The sequence below is a fragment of the Mustela nigripes genome, chromosome 18 (genome assembly GCF_022355385.1).
Source record: "Mustela nigripes isolate SB6536 chromosome 18, MUSNIG.SB6536, whole genome shotgun sequence".
Classification (NCBI taxonomy): domain Eukaryota; kingdom Metazoa; phylum Chordata; class Mammalia; order Carnivora; family Mustelidae; genus Mustela; species Mustela nigripes.
Window position 1 is genome coordinate 39445475 of NC_081574.1, and position 21854 is coordinate 39467328.

The window sequence follows — 21854 nt, forward strand, 5'->3', positions numbered from 1 at the left end:
TATTAAGAATTGATGTTCCCCTTGGATTCTGTCTTCTTTGCCATTTTTTGGTATTTGCTCCCCACTGTGCAATATTAAGGAGCAGGTAATGTTTAAAAATATATATACCTTGGGGAAAAATGTCTAGAGAGAGCTCACTGGTAAGTGTTTTGTACTGGTCAGAGCTTCTAGACTCCACAGTGAGGGAAGTGTTTGAAATTATTGAAGTAATTCTAATTGGTGGATATAAGTAACCAAAACTTCATGTTGGAGACTTCCAACTTTTTATGTAGGTTATAAGAGGAAGCATCCTAATTACTATTTTCAGGCATCTTCTAGTCAGGTTGCTTGGTGTGTTTAGACTAGAACATAGTCATTGACTTTCCTTTTTAAATTTTTCACAATTGGTTTTTAGGTTCTTTTAGAGAGTTTCTGTGCCAGTCCTTGTACTAGGCACTGAGACAGAAATGTGATGAAGATCTGGATTCAGCCCTAGAAACTTTACAGACCAGTTAGGGGACAGTAGTGAAGACATGATGCACAGTACGCAGTGGACATTTGTGCTCTGGGATGACTTAGGGGATTGCTGGAGTAGGCCTTGGATGACGCTGAGGGTCACGGAAACATTCTCCGAATTAGGGGAGGAACTGAAAAACAGGCTACTAACTTTGGAAGCTAATGTGTGTCTAACTAACAATCCATTTTGTTGTTGCTGTTTTATTGGTTTTCTTTTTAATTGTTGTGCTGTTTCTGACCATAGGTGTTTTGAGAATTGGAGTTGATTTGGGGGCTTTTGAGTGAGTGACTGCTTTGGATGTACAAGTGAGTTCAGGCCTCACCACTTCTCTTGCTCACTTTTGTCTAGCCTTAGTGTCCTCTCTGTGCTGTCCTTTGAACTTGCCAAACACAGACCTACACAGGCCTTAGTATTTGTTTGGAGCGCTCTTCCTAAAGATGATTTGCGAGGACACATCCTTTATTTTCCTTCAGTTTTCCACTCAGGTGGCACTTTCCTGGTGCCATGAATAAATCAGAAGTTCTCGCCTCCCCTCTTTCCTTACCTGGCTGTATTTATTTCCAAGGCATTTATCACCATCACTGTCTGAATGTTAGCTCCATGAGAGCAAGGACTTTTGCTCTTCAATGCTTTATTGACCCTTTAATATTTATCTAGAACAGTGTCTTACTCATAACAGATATTCAGCAGATATTTGTGGAAAGGTAAAAGGGCGGGACACAGAGAGGAGGACCTTCATTTGGCTTATTGTCTGTCTTTTATTTGAAGTTTAAACTACAAAGGTAGGGCTTTGTTACAGTCATTCTGTACTCCTAGCACCTAAAGTATGTCCAGCACATATTAATGCTTCAATAAGTTATTGCAGAGAGAATTATGCAAATTGATGTGTACACTTAATTAACTATACTAAGGACATTTAATCATATGGATGTCCCTTAAGAAGTAGACATTTTTGTTCTTATATGCCAGTGGTATACCTGAAGTGTAACTGTTACCGCAGAAGGAAGGCCAGACAGCATATTGTTTAAGACCTTGATCTTTGCAGATCAAACTGCCTAGCTTGAGCTCCTATCCAGCTTTGCCATTGATTAGGATTGTGACCATGTGAAATTACTTTCCGTCTCCCTGTCTTAGTTTATTCCTCTGTTAAGTGGTGACGATAGTACCTATCATAGAGCTGTTAAAAGGGTTAGGTGAGTTCATATAAAGTGGTTAGAATAATGTACAGAGAACAGTAAGCATTATGGATGTGCTTACAAAATATATTAAAGACAAAAATGTATATGGATATTCTTGCTAACTCATTCATCATAGGCAATACAGAGTGGAAAAATCCCTTTTTATTCCCATAGCCCCAGAGGAGGATGATCCCGTTGATCTGTCTTCAGATGAGCTGGAATAATGTAAAGAGATGAAAGCAGGAAGTGACTGAGATAAGATTTTATTTCCTTGGGGGATGATCTTCCTGCTTTCTTTGCGCTGATCTTCCTACACTCTTTTTAGGAAGCTCATTTTTTCTCTTTAAAATTATACGCAAAATTTATTAAGCAAATCTGATAAACCTCTGTCAAATATGGCAGCTTTCAGGGTACTTGTAGTAGGTAGCACTCAGGGAAAACTCCATATAGAGAGGATATGCTGACAGGCCACCGTAGTAAGAATTGCATGGACTTTGTGAAAACGAAGAAGCAAAAACTTGCATTGACTGGATCATGCCCCCAGAGGAGTGTGAAGGGTGAAGAGTAAAATTATTTATTGAAAATTAATGCCTCTAAGGTAAATGCAGGCTATTTCATTCACTTGGTGTTTGGGCAGTTTCTGTACCCCTTTGCATGTTGGTGCCCTCTCCTGGAAGACTGCAGAAGGTGTTTGCAAGATGAGACTGAGGGGCCCTGCATTGGCCCCGTCAGACACTGAGGGACACCGCAGGTCAGCTGTGTAGTTATGAGAGCACTGAAGAAGTGTAGCAAAACTGTGATGTGGGGCCGTGAAAACAGGTGATTATAAAAATTTGAAGAGAGGGCAGGAAACATGAAGAGTGATGATACAAATTAGATATAACCAACTATGGAAAGTATTCATAAAGCCTCTTGTTCTTCTGAAGATGGAAGTTAGAAGAGGAAGAGAGAGGAAAGTATAGAACTGAGTTAATGTTCCCGAGCTAGATAATATTATTTAGTACCTGGACCTGCAAAGGTGCGTGTTGGGGAGGGTATGATCAGGCTAAATTTGTACTTACACGTATACTTTTGAGTGGTTGTAATATTTAGTTTTAGGAATGGGATACTTATAATTGTAACTTATTTATCCGCAATGGTTATTATTCTCAAGGAAATTACATTAAAAAGAAGTTAAGTTCTAAGTTGAGACCTCTAGCAGAGATTGATTTAAAAAAAAAAATTGACTTGAATTCGTATACATCATCTAACTCTAGCCACTGCTGACAAGATAGATCTATGCCTGACTTGCTTTAGGTACCACTTGACCTGTGTGCTTAGTGGCAAACAGGGATTCACAGGATTGGTTTAGATGCAAAGCCTTTTTTATTTTCTTTTAAATTCCAGTATAATTAACATAGTGTTATATTAGTTTCAGGTATATAATATAGTAATTCAACACTTCCCCACATCACTGTGTGCTCACCTTGCCAAGAACACTCCTTTGTCCCCATCACTTACTTCACTCATCCACTCATCCCTTCCCCCTTCCAGAGTGGCTGCAGCAGCATGCATATCCACCAACAGTGAATAGGGTTGCTTTTTTTTTCATATCCCTGCCAACACTTGTTGTTTCTTGTGTTTTTGATTTCAGTCATTCTGACAAGTACGAGGTGTTATTCACTGTAGTTTTGATTTGCATTTCCCTGATAGTGAGTGATGCTGAGCATCTTTTCATATGTCTCTTGGCCATCTGGATGTCTTTGGAGAAATGTCTATTCATGTATTCTGCCCATTTTTAATTAGATTGCTTTTGGGGTGTTGAGTTTATTTTTGTTTTTGTTCTTGTTTTTTAAGATTTTATTTATTTATTTGACAGTGAGAGATCACAAGTAGTCAGAGAGGCAGGCCCAGACAGGGGGGGAGCAGGCTTTCTGCTAAGCAGAGAGCCTGATGTGGGGCTTGATTCCAGGACCCTGAGATTATGACCTGAGCTGAAGGCAGAGGCTTACCCCACTGAGCCACCCAGGCACCCCTGGGTGTTGAGTTTTGTAAGTTCTTCATATATTTTGGATACTAACCCTTCATCGGGTATGTCATTTGCAAATATCTTCTCTCATTCTGTAGGTTGTCTTTTAGTTTTGATTGTTTCCTTTGCTGTACAGAAGTCTTTTATTTTGAGGTAATTCCAATAATTTAGTTTTGCTTTTATTTCCCTTGTCTCAGGAGACATAACTAGAAAAATGTTGTTATAGCCAAAGTCAGAAAAATTACTGCCTGTGCTCTCTTCTAAGATTTTTATGGTTTCAGGTTTCACATTTAGGTCTTTAATCCATTTTGAGTATATTATTGTGTATGGTATAAGAAAGTGGTCCAGTTTCATTCTTTTGCATGTAGCTGTCCAGTTTTCCCAATAACTTTTCTTGAAGAGCCTGTCTTTTCTTACTGATTATTCTTTCCTTCCTTCACAAAGTTTAATTGGCCATATAGTTGTAGGTTTATTTCTGGGTTTTCTGTTATGTTCCACTGAACTATGTGTCTATTATTGTACCAGTACCATACTGTTGTGATCACTACAGCTTTGTGTAATGCGACTTGAAGTTTGGAATTGTAATACCTCCAGCTTTGCTTTTGTTTTTCAAGATTGCTTTGGGTTATTTGAGGTCTTTTGTGTTTCCATACAAATTTTAGGATTGTGTATTCCAGTTCTGTGAACAATGCTGTTGGTGTTTTGATAGGGATTACGTTACATTTGTAGATTTCTTTGGATAATAGAGATATTTTAGAAATATTTGTTCTTTGGATTCATGAGTATGGAATATCTTTCTATTTGTTTGTGTCATCTTTAGTTTATTTCATCAGTGTTTTAAGTTTTCAGAGTACAGGTCTTTTATTTCTTTGGTTATGTTTATTCCCTAGGTATCTTATTATTTTTAGTACAATTATAAATGGGACTTTCTCTCTCTCTTTCTTTCTTTCTTTTTTTCCCTAAGTTTTATTTAAATTCCAGTTAGTTGTGGGGTGCCTGGATGGCTCTGTTGGGTAAGTGTCTGACTCTTGGTTTAGGCTCAGGTCATCATTTCAGGGTCATGAGATCAAGTCCTGCATTGGGCTTTGGGTTCAGCATGGAGTCTCTTGTTCCTCTTCCTCTGCCCCTCCCCCTGCTCACGTGTGCACACACTCTGTCTCTATCAAATAAAAAAATAAAATCTTTAAAAAAATAAATTCAATCAGTTGGGATTGTTTATCTAATTTCTTTCTTTTTTTAATTTTTTTTTAAAGATTTTATTTATTTATTCGACAGAGAGAGATCACAAGTAGGCAGAGAGGAAGGCAGAGAGAGAGGAGGAAGCAGGCTCCCTGCTGAGCAGAGAGCCCGATGCGGGACTCGATCCCAGGACCCTGAGATCATGTCCTGAGCCGAAGGCAGTGGCTTAACCCACTGAGCCATCCAGGAGCCCTCTAATTTCTCTTTCTGCTGTTTCATTATTGGTGTATAAAATGCAAGAGATAGTTCCACGTTGATTTTTGTACCCTGAGACTCTACTGAATTTATCATTTCTGGAAGTTTTTTGTGAAGTCTTACAGTTTTTCTGTATAGAGTATCTTGTCATCTGCAAATAGTGAAAATTTGACTTCTTCTTTGCCAGTTTGGATGCCTTTTATTTCTTTTTGTTGTCTAATTGCTGAGGCTAGGACATCTAGTACTATTTTGAATAAAACTGGTGAGAGTGGACATCTTTGTTGTGTTCTTGACCTTAGAGAGAAGTCTCAGTTTTTTCTTTTTTTTTTTTTTTTTTTTTTTTTTTTTTTTTTTTAAAGATTTTATTTATTTATTTGACAGACAGAGATCACAAGCAGGCAGAGAGGCAGGCAGAGAGAGAGGAGGAAGCAGGCTCCCTGCTGAGCAGAGAGCCCGATGTGGGACTCGATCCCAGGACCCTGAGATCATGACCTGAGCCGAAGGCAGCGGCTTAACCCACTGAGCCACCCAGGCGCCCCGAGAAGTCTCAGTTTTTCCCTTTTGAGTTTGATATTCACTGTGGGTTTTTCATAGATGGCTTAGTATGTTAAGGTATGTTCCCTCTAAACCTACTTTAATGAAGATTTTTTAAAATCATGAATGGATGTTCTTCTTTGTCTAGTGTTTTTAGTGCATGTATTGAGATGATCATATGGCTTTTATCCTTTTGTTGATGGGTACACCAACTCTTGATATGACACTATTTAACAAACTGTTCACAATAGTAAAAATGTAGTAATTATCCATATAAGGATTATCTACTTAGTGGAGTATCTGTTGCCAGTTGTGTTGGTCAGAGTTCCTGCATACCCTCATTGGCAAAATCCTTGCTCACTTTCTGTTGCCCAGTGATTGTATAGTAATACTAATTCAGTGCAGTAAAAGTGTAGACAGAAGATAAATTTTTTCTTAAAAATTATTTATTGTGTTCTAAAATGTGTGGAACAGCTATTAATATGAATAATTAGAAGATGGTTTAAGATCCCATTGAAAGGTAATTCAGTGCTTCATATTTTTTAAATTAACATTGAGGATTCCCCCTCCTCCCCCGGTATCCCCCGGTATCCCCCGGTATGAAGGGGCAGAATATAGCACTTTTAAAACATTATTTTTCAGTCATAACTTTTCCTCAATAATATAACCATAGTGATAGAAAACTGATCATTTTTAAGTATCAGATAAATTTAAAAAACCAGAAACAATTTCAGATAATTATGATTGAACTAATAATAAAACATATCTTGAGTTATCAGGTGGTTATTTGGGAATGCTTTTGCATTGATATCTTTTGTTTAATGATAGATTGTGTCATTGAATGGGCCTCAATAGGGGGAAGTACTAAGAAATAGTCTGGTAAGTGCTACAGAAAAGCAGCCATTGTCACTAGTTTTCTTGTTATATAGAATTGTATGTGACTATTATTTGTTGTCTGTCTTATTTTAGTTGGTAGGGATTTCAGAGAGAAAAAGCAAAGATGTGCTAGTTCAGTCAATTCTTGGCTTCTAAAAATTTGGCATTCCTTCTTATAAATTGTCTTTGGAAGGATAGACTTGATTTCATTCTGTGTTACTGTAAATATTCTCTCCAAGGGTTTTAAGCTTTCTTCCTTATAATTGTATTGCATTTGGCAGTAATAGCATCCTTGACTAAATCCCAGGTGTGATGTAGTGGACTCTAGCAGTTTAGTTAGTCCCTTTTACAAGTCTTTCTTTTCTCATGTGTCATAGGGCCAAGTAATACCTCCTCCTCCAGGTCAAAGGAGGGTGTGTTTTGATGAGTTTATGCTTTGTTTGTGCATGTATGCATTCATTTAGAGTGTTGATGCCTTCATTTCAAATAAATGAAAATTTATTAAATTAGAAAATTTGATTTTGGAGAAACATGAAGGGATGTAATATCTTGGCATGGGGGATAAGCTTGTGTTTTTCTGTGTAGAAGTGTTTGCATATTGTCTAAATTCAGACCACCCCATTTCCCCTGAGTGCGTAGTGCATAAACACAGTCACTAACCGATATGGTCAGCTTCAGACTGTCTACTTATGAATTTACAGGGATATGGAATGCAGTTGCCCCTTTTATTTCCTTTTGTCAGGGTAGAGAGTGATATAGTGTAAAGGCAGTGAGGTAACATGGCCAAAGGCTGTATCTCATGAAGATGTAAACTCAGAATATGCAGTGGCATTTTAATAGCATTCCAGGAGAACAAGTTAGTCCATCTGTGAATGATTCACTCTTCCTTTCTTGCCCACTGGAATTGGGATTCACTGATTTGTTCACGGAAGCTTCTGTGCAAATAATATCTCGTAAATGTTTTTGTATCACTTTCCTCCTTATTTATTATCAAGCCAGGCATCTAGTAATAGTTGCTTTGCAGATGATTCATCTCAAAGTTTTATAATGTAGTTGTATTAAAATTGACTTGATACTATTATAGCAAAATTACATCCTCGTTTGAGAGCCAGGCCAGAAAATCTCCAGTTTAATATGAAAAATCAAAACAAAATAAAAAACTCAAAAAGCAAAAAAGCAAAAAGAAAAGAAATAACTCTGCATAATCTGTGTTATGCCCTTAGAGGAGTATGAAGCTCTAGAAGAGTAAAGATTCCAATTACTGCAAATAAATGCTTCCAAGGCAAATTGGTAAGTTTGGTCAGCTTCTGTACCACTGCCTTGCACGTTGGTGCCCCTTTCTGTAATACTGAATGCAGGACTAAGTAAAATAAATGGGCTTTAAAAAATATCCTAAGCTAGAACCTCCAGGTGACACAATTCTTCATTTGTAAAGACTGAATTACGTTTTCCATACCAAACAGAACTAGCCATTAGTAGTTTCTATGGTTAGATTTTGTCAATGGTTCTCTAAAATTATAAAGTCCCCGAAATCATTTATAAGTAAAATGCAGTCCCATCTAGAGAGATGTATTCTATGTAAATGTCAAAAGTGGGTTAATTTGAGGCAGTTTTCTTTAGAGAAAAGTATTAATTTCTACTGAGAGCCAGTTAACATTTGTGTACAGTACAAATAACATTTACATTTAATAAAATACTGCCTGAGGTAATTATTTCATGTGATCATCTAAATAACCAAGTAATAATCTTAAAGATATAGGGAGTAGTAGCTGTGAAGAAAATGGGTCTGGTGATGGCAGCTAACACTTACTGTTCACTATGTGCCAAACACTAGTAGGTAAGCATTTATGTGGATCTTCTCATTTAATCTGCACAACATCTTGGGAAGTTGGTACTGTTCTCTCCATTTTGTAGATGAAGAAACTGAGGCTCACAAAGAAAATAATGAATTTCCCCTTTCTGGTGACTGATAGAACCAGTGTTTGAACCTTGGTGGTCTAACTGGAACTTTTTGGCAGATACTTGCTTTTAGCATCTTATAAACTAATAATTGTTACTGGCAAACTAAGCACTTGCATGTGGAATCTTATTAATACATGAAAGGAGACCTCCTAATTCTTCTGTCATAATGAATTTGTGTTGAGATGAATATAGATGTATTTCTTTGTCACACATTTCTGGGCTCCTTGGTCATATTGGATATTACAGCCCCTTACCAGGTGATCTATCCTCATTAGTGGAGGGGACTGCTATGCCTGTACTGAGTTCCTACTGTAGTGGCATAGCTGCTGTGGCTACTACACAACTCTGCCTAAATATTCCGTAGACCCCTTATGCTATTACATCTTCGAATCAAATTCATGATCTTTTCTCTTTCTGTCTCTTGTTGCTGTATGTGCGCGTGCTCGTGTGCCCCTCACACACTGTCACACGCCCCATCTTCTTCCTCTTTATTTGTTATCTTGGTTGGTGACAACATATTCTTCCCAGCTTCTAAGTCAGAGTTAGCCTTCTGCTCTCCCTTTGAACACAGCTTCACACACATTCCAAATCACTCAATATGTGCTTTCAGTTTACTTTCTAAATCTCTTTCAGAACAGGTTATTATTACTTTTTAAAGATTTGTTTATTTGAGGGAAAGAGCATGCACAGGGGGAGGGGTGGAGGGAGAAGGAAAGAGTCTCAAGTAGACTATGTGCTGAGTGTGGAGCCCGAGGCAGGCCAGTCTCTTGACTCCGAGATCGTGACTTGAGTGGAAATTGAGAGGTTCATCACTTTACCAACCGCCCCTCGGAGCAGGTATTTTTTGTTGTTGTTGTTTAATATTTGCATGAATTATCTTTCAATTCAGGTTCTTATTGCCTAGCCTTAGTATTTTGATAGCTTTCCTAGCTGATTTCCTTGCCCTCCATTTTGTCTCCCTATAGTTTTTCCCTCATGGTACAAAGGAAAGTGATCTCATAAAAATCCAAGTCTGGTGGGGTGCCTGGGTGGCTTAACCATCTGACTCTTGGTTTCTGCTCATGTCATGATCTTAGGGTTTTGAGATTGAGCCCTGAGCCCAGCTCTGCCCTTGAAAATGGAGCCTGCTTAAAACTGTCTTTTCCTCTCTCTTAAAAAAAAAAAAAAAAAATCCAAGTCCGATAATTACCATTTCTCCTCTTTGGACCTATAGTGAGTTTCCATGGGTTACGGTTGTGGCTTAAAATCCTGATAACATCAGAATCTTCTTGGAGCTTAAAAAAGAAAAAGAAAATGTGAAGGCCCACCTCAGGCCAACAGTCTGAGAATTCCCTGGAGTAGGCCCCAGGCATATTGTCTTTTAATTCTTGTATCTCCTTGGATGTCTAATGGAAATATCAAAGTCAGTGTATCAAAAATGGAACTTCTGGGGGCGCCTGGTTGGCTGAGTCGTTACGTATCTGCCTTTGGCTCAGGTCCTGATCCCAGGGTCCTGGGATTGAGCCCCACTTCCTGTTCGGTGGGAATCCTGCTTCTCCCTCTCCCACTCCCTGTGTTTTCTCTCTCACTGTGTCGCTGTCAAATAAATAAAATACTTAAAAAAGTAAAATGGAACTTCTTTCTCTTAAAACCTGTGCCAACTTTGGTTTCCTTATATTAAGTGCTGACAGCTCTACCCTTCAAGTTGCTGGGACCTCCCATGACCATTTTATAAATAAAACTATATCTACCTCTCTCCCCAGACTGAGATTCTTGATCTCTATTTTTTTGTCCTATTTTTTTCCATAGCAGTTATTACCTTCTAACATACTACACACACATGCACACACACACACTCGCACACACACATGCGCGCGCACACACACACACATATTTTTTTTTCTTTTATTATGTTTGTTGTTTATTTTCAGCTTTCCTGGGGTAGAAGTGTTTTCTTTCGTTTGCTGAAGTATTCCTAAGTAGGAAGCACCTAAACACATTGTTTGACACATGGTAAGGAATTTGTTAATATTTGTAGAATCAGCAAAAACAACCATACCAGAAAATGACTACCAGTAGCAAAATTAGTAGTAGTAGAGGATATAAAGGACTTGGGTACTGAAGTACCATTGTCCATGTCCAGCTCTGTGCCTCAGTTTCCATCTATGAAATGGGTATACAACTATCTACTTTATAAGACTGCTGAGGGTTAGATGAGACAATCTCTAGGAAGCACTTATCTGGCACAAAGTAAGTGCTTAACCAGGGTGAGATGCTGTTAGGTGAATGGGTACCTCTGGGGGTACTGTAGCTGTTCTGAATAATTTCTCATTTATATTTCCTCCAAGATTAGATGATATGCTCTCTGCAGTGCCTGAGACATAAATGCTTGATGGCCAGTAAGATTCCTTTCTTTTCTCAAAGGCAATTTTATACTTCAGAATTTAAATGTATCTTGCTTATGATATACTTAAAACTCTTTTTTGACTGAGATTCATTCTTGCCATGAAAGCTAATGCATTTGTACTGGCTTCCCTAAATCTGTTGGTTCCAGACTTTTGTGTCTGTATTTGCAGCATGAAAAATGTTGCCAGGGTCATATTGTACCCTCTGGTCCTTTCATTCCACTTGCAACTCTTCAACTCCTTGGGATTCTTCTGACTGGCCTTTACCTAGCCTGTACAGTATAAAATTGGACTAGGTGCTGTTTGTTGTTTTTTTCTATGTACAACTCCCCAATATACTTTATAAATGGTGGGATATGGGAAGCTTAGACACTTTAACCTAGTTCACTTTTTATCCTACTTTTATTACCTCAATTCAATACAAATTTAAAGAACTTTTTAAAATTAATATTCAAAGTAAATACGACACCAGAAAATCTAACTGGTACCCTCTGCTGATGTCAGTCTCTTCTAGAACATTCCAGGATTGGTCATAATGAACTAGAAAGTCCGTGCCATGTGTCATTGATAGTATAGCAGAGAAGACAGTGGAGACAGTGGATACAGCCAGTTGCTCAGTTCTTGCATCGTTTTAGCAGGTGGCTATTGAATAACCGGCCTACAGTCATGATGTACATAACAGAGCGAAATTCAAGATTTTGGTAGGTGAGAGAGGAGACTTTTAAAAGAAGAGCTAGAATAAAGGTAATTTATCAAGTGCTCTGAGAATGCAGGTGGAAGGAGTTGGGGTATGATTCTTTGTAAAGTTATCTCACTTGGGGTCTTGTAGGGTCAAAAGAATTTGCAAAATTTGGGGCACCCCAGAATTTTAGCATAGGTATAACAAAAGGGGCAAAAGGAACAAGATGGAAAAGCACAGTAATATCCCTGTAGGGCCCAAGCATGAGTTAAATGGTAGATGATAAATCTAAATGAGCAGTTGGGATCAGCTTGTGAATGGTCTTATCTGACATGCTACAGATATGGATTTTTATCATTTTTTATAGTTTTTTTTAAATTAATATATAATGTATTATATTGCCCAGGCTTACACACTTTACAGCACTCACCATAGCATATACCCTCCCCAATGTCCATAACCCAACCACCCTCTCCATACCTCAGTTTGTTTTGTGAGATTAAGAATCTCTTATGGTCTGTCTCCCTCCCAATCCCATCTTGTTTCATTTTTTCCTCCTACCCCCCAAACCCCCCACTTTGCCTCTCAACTTCTCATATCAGGGAGATCATATGATAATTGTCTTTCTCTGATTGACTTATTTTGCTCAGCATAATACCCTCTAGTTCCATCCACTTGGTTGCAAATGGCAAGATTTTATTTCTTTTGATGGCTGCATAGTATTCCATTGTATATATATACCCCTTCTTCTTTATCCATTCATCTGTTGATGGACATCTAGGTTCTTTCCATAGTTTGGCTTTTGTGGAAATTGCTGCTATAAACATTCGGGGACTTGTGCCCCTTCGGATCGCTACACTTGTATCTTTAGGGTAAATACCCAGTAGTGCGATTACAGGAGTGCAATTGCTGGGTTATAGGGTAGCTCTATTTTCAACGTTTTGAGTAACCTTCTTGCTATTTTCCAGAGTGGCTGCACCAGCTTGCATTCCCACCAACAGTTTAGGAGGGTTCCCCTTTTTCCGCATCCTCGCCAGCTTCTGTCATTTCCTGACTGGTTAATTTTAGCCATTCTTCCTAGTGTGAGGTGGTATCTCATTGTGGTTTTGATTTGTATTTCCCTGATGCTGAGTGATGTGCACTCAGTGATGAGCATTTTTTCATGTGTCTGTTGGCCATCTGGATATCTTCTTTGCAGAAATGTCTGTTCATGTCCCTGCCCATTTCTTGATTGGATAATTTATTCTTTGGGTGTTGAGTTTGAAAGTTCTTTAAAGATTTTGGATACTAGCCCTTTATCTATCTGATATGTCATTTGCGGATATGTTCTCCCATTCTGTCAGTTGTCTTTTGGTTGTGTTGACTGTTTCCTTTGTTGTGCAAAAGCTTTTGATCTTGATGAAGTCCCAGTAGTTCATTTTTGCCCTTGCTTCCCTTGCCTTTGGCGATGTTTCTAGGAAGAAGTTGCTGCAGCTGAGGTCAAAGAGGTTGCTGCCTGTGTTCTTCTTAAGGAATTTGATGGATTCCTGTCTCACATTGAGGTCTTTCATCCATTTGGAGTATATTTTTGTTTGTGGTGTAAGGAAATGGTCCAGTTTCATTTTTCTGCATGTGGCTATTCAATTTTCCCAACTCCATTTGTTGAAGAGACTTTTTTCCGTTGGACATTCTTTCCATTCTTTGTAAAAGATTAGTTGAACATAGAGTTGAAGGTCTATTTCTGGGCTCTCTCTTCTGTTCCATTGATCTATGTGTCTGTTTTTGTGCCAGTACCATACTGTCTTGGTGATGATAGCTTTGTAATAGAGCTTGAAGTCTGGAATTGTGATGCCACCAGACTTTGGCTTTCTTTTTCAACATTCCTGTGGCTATTTGAGGTCTTTTCTGGTTCCATATAGATTTTAGGATTATTTGTTCCATTTCCTTGAAAAAAATTGATGGTATTTTGATAGGGATTACATTGATGTGCAGATTCCTTAGGTAACATAGACATTTTCATAGTATTCGTTCTTCCTATCCATGAGCATGGAACATTTTTCCATTTCTTTGTGTCTCCCTCAGTTTCTTTCATGAGTACCTTATAGTTTTGAGTATAAATCTTTGCCTCTTTGGTTAGGTTTATTCATAGGTATTATGGTTTGGGATGCAATTTATCTTTCTTCTGTCTTATTGTTGGTGTAAAGAAATGCAACTGATTTCTGTGCATTGATTTTATATCCTGACACTTTACTGAATTCCTACACAAGTTCTAGCAGATTTGGAGTGGAGTCTTTTGGGTTTTCCACATAAAGTATCATACCATCTGCAAAGAATGAGAGTTTGACGACTTCTTTGCCCATTTGGATGCATTTAATTTCTTTTTGTTGTCTGAGGGCTGAGGCTAGGACTTCTAGTACTATGTTGAATAGCAGTGGTGATAATGGACATCCCTGCCATGTTCCTGACCTTAGCGGAAATGCTCTAAGTTTTTCTCCATTGAGAATGATATTTGCAGTGGGTTTTTCATAAATGGCTTTGAGGATATTAAGGTATGTACCCTCTACCCCTACACTTTGAAGAGTTTTGATCAAGAAAGGATGCTGTACTTTGTCAAATGCTATACTTTGTCAAATGCTTTTTCAGCATCTATTTAGAGTATCATATGGTTCTTGTTCTTTCTTTTATTAATGTATTGTATCACATTGATTGATTTGCAGATGTTGAACCAAACTTGCAGCCCTGGAATAAATCCCCCTTGGCCGTGGGGAATAATCCTTTTAATGTACTGTTGGATCCTATTGGCTGGTATTTTGGTGAGAATTTTTGTATCTGTGTTCATCAAGGATATTGGTCTGTAATTCTCTTTTTTGATGGCATTTTTGTCTGGTTTTGGGATCAAGGTAATGCTGGCTTCATAAAATAAGTTTGGAAGTTTTCCTTCCATTTCTATTTTTTGGAACAGTTTCAGGAGAATAGGTATTAATTCTTCTTGAAATGTGTGGTAGAATTCCCCCTGGGAAGCCCTCTGGCCCTGGGTTCTTGTTTGTTGGGAGATTTTTGGTGACTGCTTTAGTCTCCTTACTGATTATGGGTCTGTTCAGGTTTTCTGTTTCTTCCTGGTTCAGTTGTGGTAGTTTATAGTCTCTAGGAATGCATACATTTCTTCCAAATTGTCAAATTTGCTGGCGTATAGTTGCTCATAGCATGTTTTTATGATTGTTTGTATTTCTTTGGTGTTGGTTGTGATCTCTCCTCTTTCATTCATGATTTTTATTTATTTGGGTCCTTTTCTCTATTCTTTTTGTAAGTCTGGCCAAGGGTTTATCAATTTTATTAATTCTTTCCAAGAACCAGCTCCTAGTTTCATATTTCTCTTCTCCTTCTGGGTTTAGGCTTTCTTTGCTGTTCTTTGTCCAGCTCCTTTAGGTGTAGGGTTAGGTTGTGTATTTGAGACCTTTCTTGTTTCTTGAGAAAGGCATGTATTGCTATATATTTTCCTTTTAGGACTGCCTTTGCTGTGTCCCACAGATTTTGAACTGTTGTATTTTCATTGTCATTTGTTTCCATGGATTTCTTCAATTCTTCTTTAATTTTCTGGTTGACCCCTTCATTCTTTAACCTCTATGTATTTGGGTTCTTTTTAACTTTCCTCTTGCAACTGAGTTCTAGCTTCAGAGCATTGTGGTCTGCAAATATGCAGGGAATGATCCCAGTCTTTTGATACTTGGTGAGACCTGATTTGTGACCCAGGATGTGATCTGTCCTGGAAAATGTTCCATGTGCACTTGAGCAGAATGTGTATTCTGTTGCTTTGGGATGGAATGTTCTGAATATATCTGTGATGTCCATCTGGTCCACTGTGTCTAAAAAGGCCTTTATTTTCTTATTGATCTTTTGCTTGGATGATCTGTCCATTTCAGTGAGGGGGATGTTAAAGTCCCCTACTATTACTGTATTATTATAGATGTGTTTCTTCGATTTTGTTATTAATTGGTTTATATAGTTGGCTGCTCCCATGTTAGGGGCATAGATATTTAAAATTGTTAGATCTTCTTGTTGGACAGACCCTTTGAGTATGATGTAGTGTCCTTCCTTTCTCATCTCTTGTTACAGTTTTTGGCTTAAAATCTAATTTATCTGATATAAGGATTGCCACCCCAGCTTTCTTTTAATGTCCATGCATGGTAAATTGTTTTCCACCCTCTCAGTTTAAATCTGCAGGTTTCTTTGAGTTAAAATGAGTTTATTGTAGACAGTGTATTGATGGGTTTTGTTTTTTTATCCATTCTGATACCCTGTGTCTTTTGATTGGGACATTTAGCCCATTTACATTCAGGATAACTCTTGAAAGATATGAATTTAGTGCCATTATATTGCCTGTAAGGGGACTGTTGCTGTATATTGTCTCTGTTCCTTTCTGGTCTACTACTTTTAGGTTCTCTTTTTGCTTAGAGGATCCTTTTCAATATTTCCTGTAGAGCTGGTTTACTGTTTATAAATTCTTTTAGTTTTTGTTTTTCCTGGAAGCTTTTTTAAATCTCCCCTTCTATTTTCAATGATAATCTAGCTGGATATCATATTCTTGGCTGCATGTTTTTCTCATTTAGTACTCTGAATATATCATGCCAGTTCTTTCTGGCCTGCCAGGTCTCTGTGGATAAGTCTGCTGCCAATCTAATATTTTTACCATTGCATGTTATAGACTTCTTGTCCCAAGCTGCTTTCAGGATTTTCTCTTTGTCTCTACGATTTGTTAGTTTCAGTATTAGATGACAGGTTGTGGACCCATTTTTATTTAATTGTGAGGGGGGTTTTCTGTGCCTTCTGGATTGATGCTTGTTCCCTTTGCCATATTAAGGAAAATCTCTACTATAACTTGCTCCAATATGCCTTCTGTCTCCCCCCTTCTTCTTCTGGAATCCCATTTATTCTAATATTCTTTTGTCTTATGGTATCACTTAGCTCTTGATTTCTCCCCTCATGGTCCAGTAGTTGTTTGTCTCTCTTTTGGTCAGTTTCTTTATTCTCTGTCATTTGGTCTTCTATACCACTAATTCTCTCTTCTGCCTCATTTGTCCTAGCAGTAAGAAACTCCATTTTTTGATTGCATATCATTAATAGCTTTTTTGATTTCAGCTTGGTTAGATTTTAGTTTTTTTAAAAATTTTTCCAGAAAGGGCTTTTATTTTTCTTGTCAGTGTTTCTCTAATATCTTCCATGTCTTTTTTGAGCCCAGCTAGCACCTTGAGAATTGTCATTCTGAAGTTATTATTACCAATGTCCGTATTGATTAGGTTCTTAGCCTTCAGTACTGCCTCTTGTTGTTGTTGTTGTTGTTGTTGTTGTTCTTTTTTTTTTTTTTGTGGTGAGTCTTTCTGTGTTATCATTTTATCCAGATAATAATATGAATGAAGGGCACCTGGGTGGCTCAGTTGCTTAAGCAACTGCCTTCAGCTCAGGTTATGGTCCTGGAGAGCTGGGATCGAGTCCCACATCGGACTTCCAGCTCCATGGGGAGTCTGCTTCTCTCTCTGACCTTCCCTCTCATGCTCTCTCTCACTGTCTCTCTCTCTCAGATAATAAATAAAATCTTTAAAAAATATATATATGAATGAGAGAATAAAATACTAAAAGGGTGGCAAAGACTCCAGAAAAATGTATGCTAACTAAATCAGAAGAGACCCTAAATTGGGGGTAGAAGAAAGGGGGGGGGTAAAAAGGATTTTTTATATATATATATATATATATATATATATAAAAGAACTGGTGAATAGAATGGAGCCACCCACTTGATTTTCGGTTTTAGAAGAAACTACCTCCCAAAATTTTGAAGAAGAGAAGAATATATATACAAAAACAAGGGTAAACATGATGAAAGGATGGAATATGACTGTAAAGATGAAAAATTTTTAAAAAGTCTAAAAAAGGAATTGGTAAGTTGGTTGGAAAAAGAAAGAAAAAGAAAGTGGAGAGGATTTGCTCAGGCTGGAGACTAGAACAAAGCCGTGTGCTAGATTTGGGGTATATTTTGATCTGTTAGTAGGTACTGTATCCCAAAATTTTTTAGATGAAAAAACCCTATATGTATACAAAAAATAAAGTTAGATACAATGAAGGATAAAATATGACTATAATAATGATTTAAAAGACTTTTTTTAAAGAAAGGTATTGTTAAGATAAATTAGTTAATAAACACTAAAAGAATAAAGAGGAAAAGTTAAAAAATAGAATAACAAAAAAATATTAAAAACATTTAATTAGCTTTGCAAGATTAAAGAATCATGGGGAGAAAGCCATGAATTCCATGCTTTGCTTTCCCTTCCTCTGGAATTCCACTGTTCTCCTTGATCAGTGAGCTTGGTTTTGGCTGGATGTTCTTGCTGATCTTTTGGGAGAGGGGCCTGTTGCCATGTTTCTTAAATGTCTTTGCCCGAGGCAGAATTGCACCACCCTTGCCAGGGGCTGGGCTAAGTAATCTGCTAGGGTTCATTCTTGGGAGCTTTTGTTCCCTGAATGCTTTCCACAGAGCTCTGGAAGTCTCTAGGCAAGAGGAGCCAAGAGCTCGTGGCCCCACTTCTCAGTGTGCTCTCAGAGAAAAGCGCCCAATCATTCCCAACTCCCTGGTCTCCAGCCCCACTCTGAGCTCACCCAGCCTGTGACCGAGAATTTCTGTCTCTGGCACATGGTCCCCTTTGGAGTCTCCAAACACAGCAGATTCTTGCTGCACTGTTCTGGTGGAGGAAGGTGGGTCTCCCTGGATCTGACACTTGTGGGGTATCTGCTCAAAGAGCAGTGGCCCAGCTGTGCCGCAGATCACAGTTTAAAGTAAGCCCATGCTGGGAGTTCACTACTTGGCTCTGTCTCTGTTGTTGGCTTCCTCACTCTGACACCTGTGAACTCTGCTACCCTCAGACATCCCTCATCCTTCTGTGACCCCGTGGGACCTGAGACCACACTGTCCCCGCAAGGGCTCCACCCCCACTTAGCCTCTAGAGCTGTGTCCCTCAGTGGAGCAGACTTCTAAAAGTTTGGATTTTGTGCTCCATTACTCCCCCACTTGCTGGGAGCTGGCCCCTCCCCCATCAGCTAGAATCTGTCACTTCAGATTCACTTCTCTGCAAGTCCTACCTTTCAGAAAGTGGTTGATTTTCTGTTTCTAGAATTGCTGTTCTTCTTCTCTTTGATCTCCTGCTGGGTTTGTAGGTGTTTGGATTGTTTTGATAACTACCTAGCTGAACTCCTGTGACCTGATGTCATCTCAGTCTGCTACTCCTCCACCATCTTGACTCTCCCCCTGGATTTTTATCTTGTGTAGGATTTTTATGAAGGAGGCATATTATTACATCTGTGGTAGCGGTATGTAGGCTTGGAAAGAACAGTGACTATATAGAGAAAAGAGAGTTTTTCCTTTGTATTTAGAGGAGGTTAGAGAAGAATCAGTAGGTCATAGGCAAATGAGAGAAGGTCTTGATGAAACTATAGAAAAGTAGTTTAATAAGGAATAAAAATTACATAAGTAAGTCACAATAAACCCATGGTATGGGCTGTGAAACATATTACCTGTTGGCAGTTAGGGAACACCATTATTGGAATTCTTCAAATAAGTTTAGAACAAACATTTTAAGAGGTTGTGTTATCAGGAGAACCTAGGTAAAGTATAAGAAGACCAGTTAAAAAATTTGAATTTCAGATAAACGTTGAGTGATTTGTGTGTGTATGTATGTTCTGTACTAAAAACTATTTTTTGTTTATATGAAGTTCAGATTTTTTGTATATTTGACATTTAATTAGGTATCCTATTATTTTTATTTAGAAAAACTGGCAATCCTATCATTAAAAAAGGTTATGGGAATGCCCGGTGATCAGACTCAATAATTTGATCTTTCTTTTGATATTAGTGTTACCATATTTGTTTGCAGGTGTGAGGTACAGGCCCCAGTGAAGCATTATCTAGAACACACGGAGAATCTTTTGGGAGTCTCTATATTTAAGTGGCTAGTAGGAATTTCACCTTAGGAAATTGTGAAAGTACTTGATCAAGAAGAGGGACTAAGAAAAAAAAAAAAAAGGAAAAAATCAAACTACTGAAAGCATCTAATATTCAGCAGACTAGATGAACAATTTCTTGTGTATTCCAGGAAACAAAATGGGGTGTCATCCCTCCTGAGAGGGATCATCCAGTTTGCTTTATCAAGTGTGAGCGAGGCTAGGCTACCATTGTTATTTATGCTCCTTATATACAGTGGCTCTTGTGTTCGGGCTCCTATTTTTATTGTGATTTTAAAAACATTACAAAAACCCCAACAGTAAGCCCTCTGCCAAGTTGGTGAGGTCATAGTAATATGACTTCACAGGGAGCTAGATCCTTAGAAGCTCTAGTGGACCAACAAACACTGGACTTGTGGGGCAAAGAGTGCTGAGAAGGGGTTTATAAGAGGATGTATGTATGGCCCAGTCACCCTATGCTCTGGGATGAGTTCTCTTTGGTGTCTTCCTTATTGCTGGTGAGTTTGTATTGCCATCATATTGTGACGCTTTCTGATTTGAAAAGAGCAGTCTCTGTTCTTGTTCAAGTAATCTCATAAATCATGAAATGGGACAGAATGAAGCCATCTAGGAATGGAGGTATTTATCCCCACTATATTTCTTTTTCATTGAAAGTTTTTTCAAGAAGATCCAGAGAAATCTGATTTGAACAGATTTTAAAATTACCTCCTTTTGAAGAATGTAGGGAGAATGAGGTGAAATAGACTGGACTGGGCAAGAGAGTAGAAAGAGGGGGCAAACATGAGGAATGAGGAACAGGAGTGACTATCACCACTACACTTATAAAATGTATATGCTCTTTAGGATAAGTCTCTTGTATTTGAACAAAATCTTTGCAGTACTGAATGTGTGGTGCAATTATACTATTTACATGGAGTGATTAAATATATGCCATAAATTTGTCTTGAAAAATGAGCGGTAAGTAGCAGTTTAATTGAAAAGAAACTGCTTTCTTTGGCATTTGTTTTTTCTCCATGATAGCTACTACATAGAGTAAGAGAATGCATGCAGACCCAACTGCAGGGGTTTTCTTTTATAATTATAAAAATTACTTGATTTTAACTAAAATAGTTCTTCGAATAAATATTTTACATTTCCACCACAAAGTGTGAGTTGCCCTTTAAAAGAATTTTCTACTACGAGTTTATATATTATAGGTTTGCTGTATATAATGACTAAATACTCAGTTTTCTGATAGGATAGATTTCATAAAACTGGCTGGTAACTCTGTAGAGGAAGGTTTAGGATGAAAAAATATTTAAATGTATTTGCATGAAGATCTCATAATGAAGTAATATATTTTAATTGGTATCTATTTCTGTTGGAAATTTGTTTAAGGTGGCTAACTGTTTAAAGAAGGGTTAGCAAATATCTTAGTTTGCCTGGGGCAGTTCCACTTTATGTTTGTTGTCCTGGCATCAGTTATGGTTTAATATTTGACTGACTTTAAAAAATGAAGTATTGTCATTAATAGCTGCAGTAAAATCAAGTCAGCCTGGGTTTGATAAGCCCCCACTTGGTACGTCTAGCTTCTCCACAGTGTCCTGTGGGATGTGTGAGTTGACCTGTGCATTGAGCAGAATAATTGAGTGTAAAAGACACTTATGGGATAAACTCTCTCTATTCCTTCCCCATATAGCTCTCTTTCAAGGATAGCATGTGGAATACTTGCTAATAAAATTGAGTTTGGAGAGGAGTTGTGAGGGATGGTTATCTCCCTCAAGTCTAGCATGGTTGGGGAAGTATGGAGCAGTGCAGTTCCTAGGAGCTACCTGGTGTGGCTGGGCCTAGTGGCTGGAACTGCATTTGAGTGGTAGTGTACCTGCCAGGCTGTCACTTATTGGTGATAGGAAATGGAAAATCATAAGGTACAGTAAGTGCCAAAAATAGATACTGAATAGTTCTGCTTAAAAAAATATATATTTTTGTTACAATGATTTTTGTCATTTATTGTAAGTTTACAACTATTTTTATTGGTTTTTAAAAAACTTTGTAAATGGGGCGCCGGGGTGGCTCAGTGGGTGAAGCCTCTGCCTTTGGCTCAGGTCATGATCCCAGGGTCCTGGGAGCACTGAGCCCCGTATTGGGCTCTCTGCTCAGCAGGGAGCCTGCTTCCTCCCCTCTCTCTGCCTGCCTCTCTGCCTACTTGTGATCTCTCTCTCTCAAATAAATAAATTAATAAAAATCGTAAAACCCTTTGTAACAATTATAATTACATATTTAATTTTATCATCCTGTTCCCTCTTCAGAATATCTTGGGTTAGACGTAAATGGATAC

The 21854-nt window shown here is 38.1% G+C and overlaps 1 protein-coding gene across 6 annotated transcripts in view; it reads left to right on the forward strand.

The window, feature by feature from the left end:
• PSD3 (pleckstrin and Sec7 domain containing 3) overlaps positions 1–21854 on the forward strand; it is a 736339-nt gene that overhangs the window by 362101 nt on the left and 352384 nt on the right. Inside the window, exon 1 of one of the 6 annotated variants that reach the window (XM_059384339.1) lies at positions 19928–20034. The exons of the other annotated variants lie outside the window; for them this stretch is intronic. Within the exon in view, the coding sequence (XP_059240322.1) occupies positions 19973–20034 (62 nt within the window). The 5' untranslated portion in view covers positions 19928–19972. Of the gene's footprint in view, positions 1–19927; positions 20035–21854 lie in introns of those variants that run through there. 6 annotated transcript variants of the gene reach the window in all.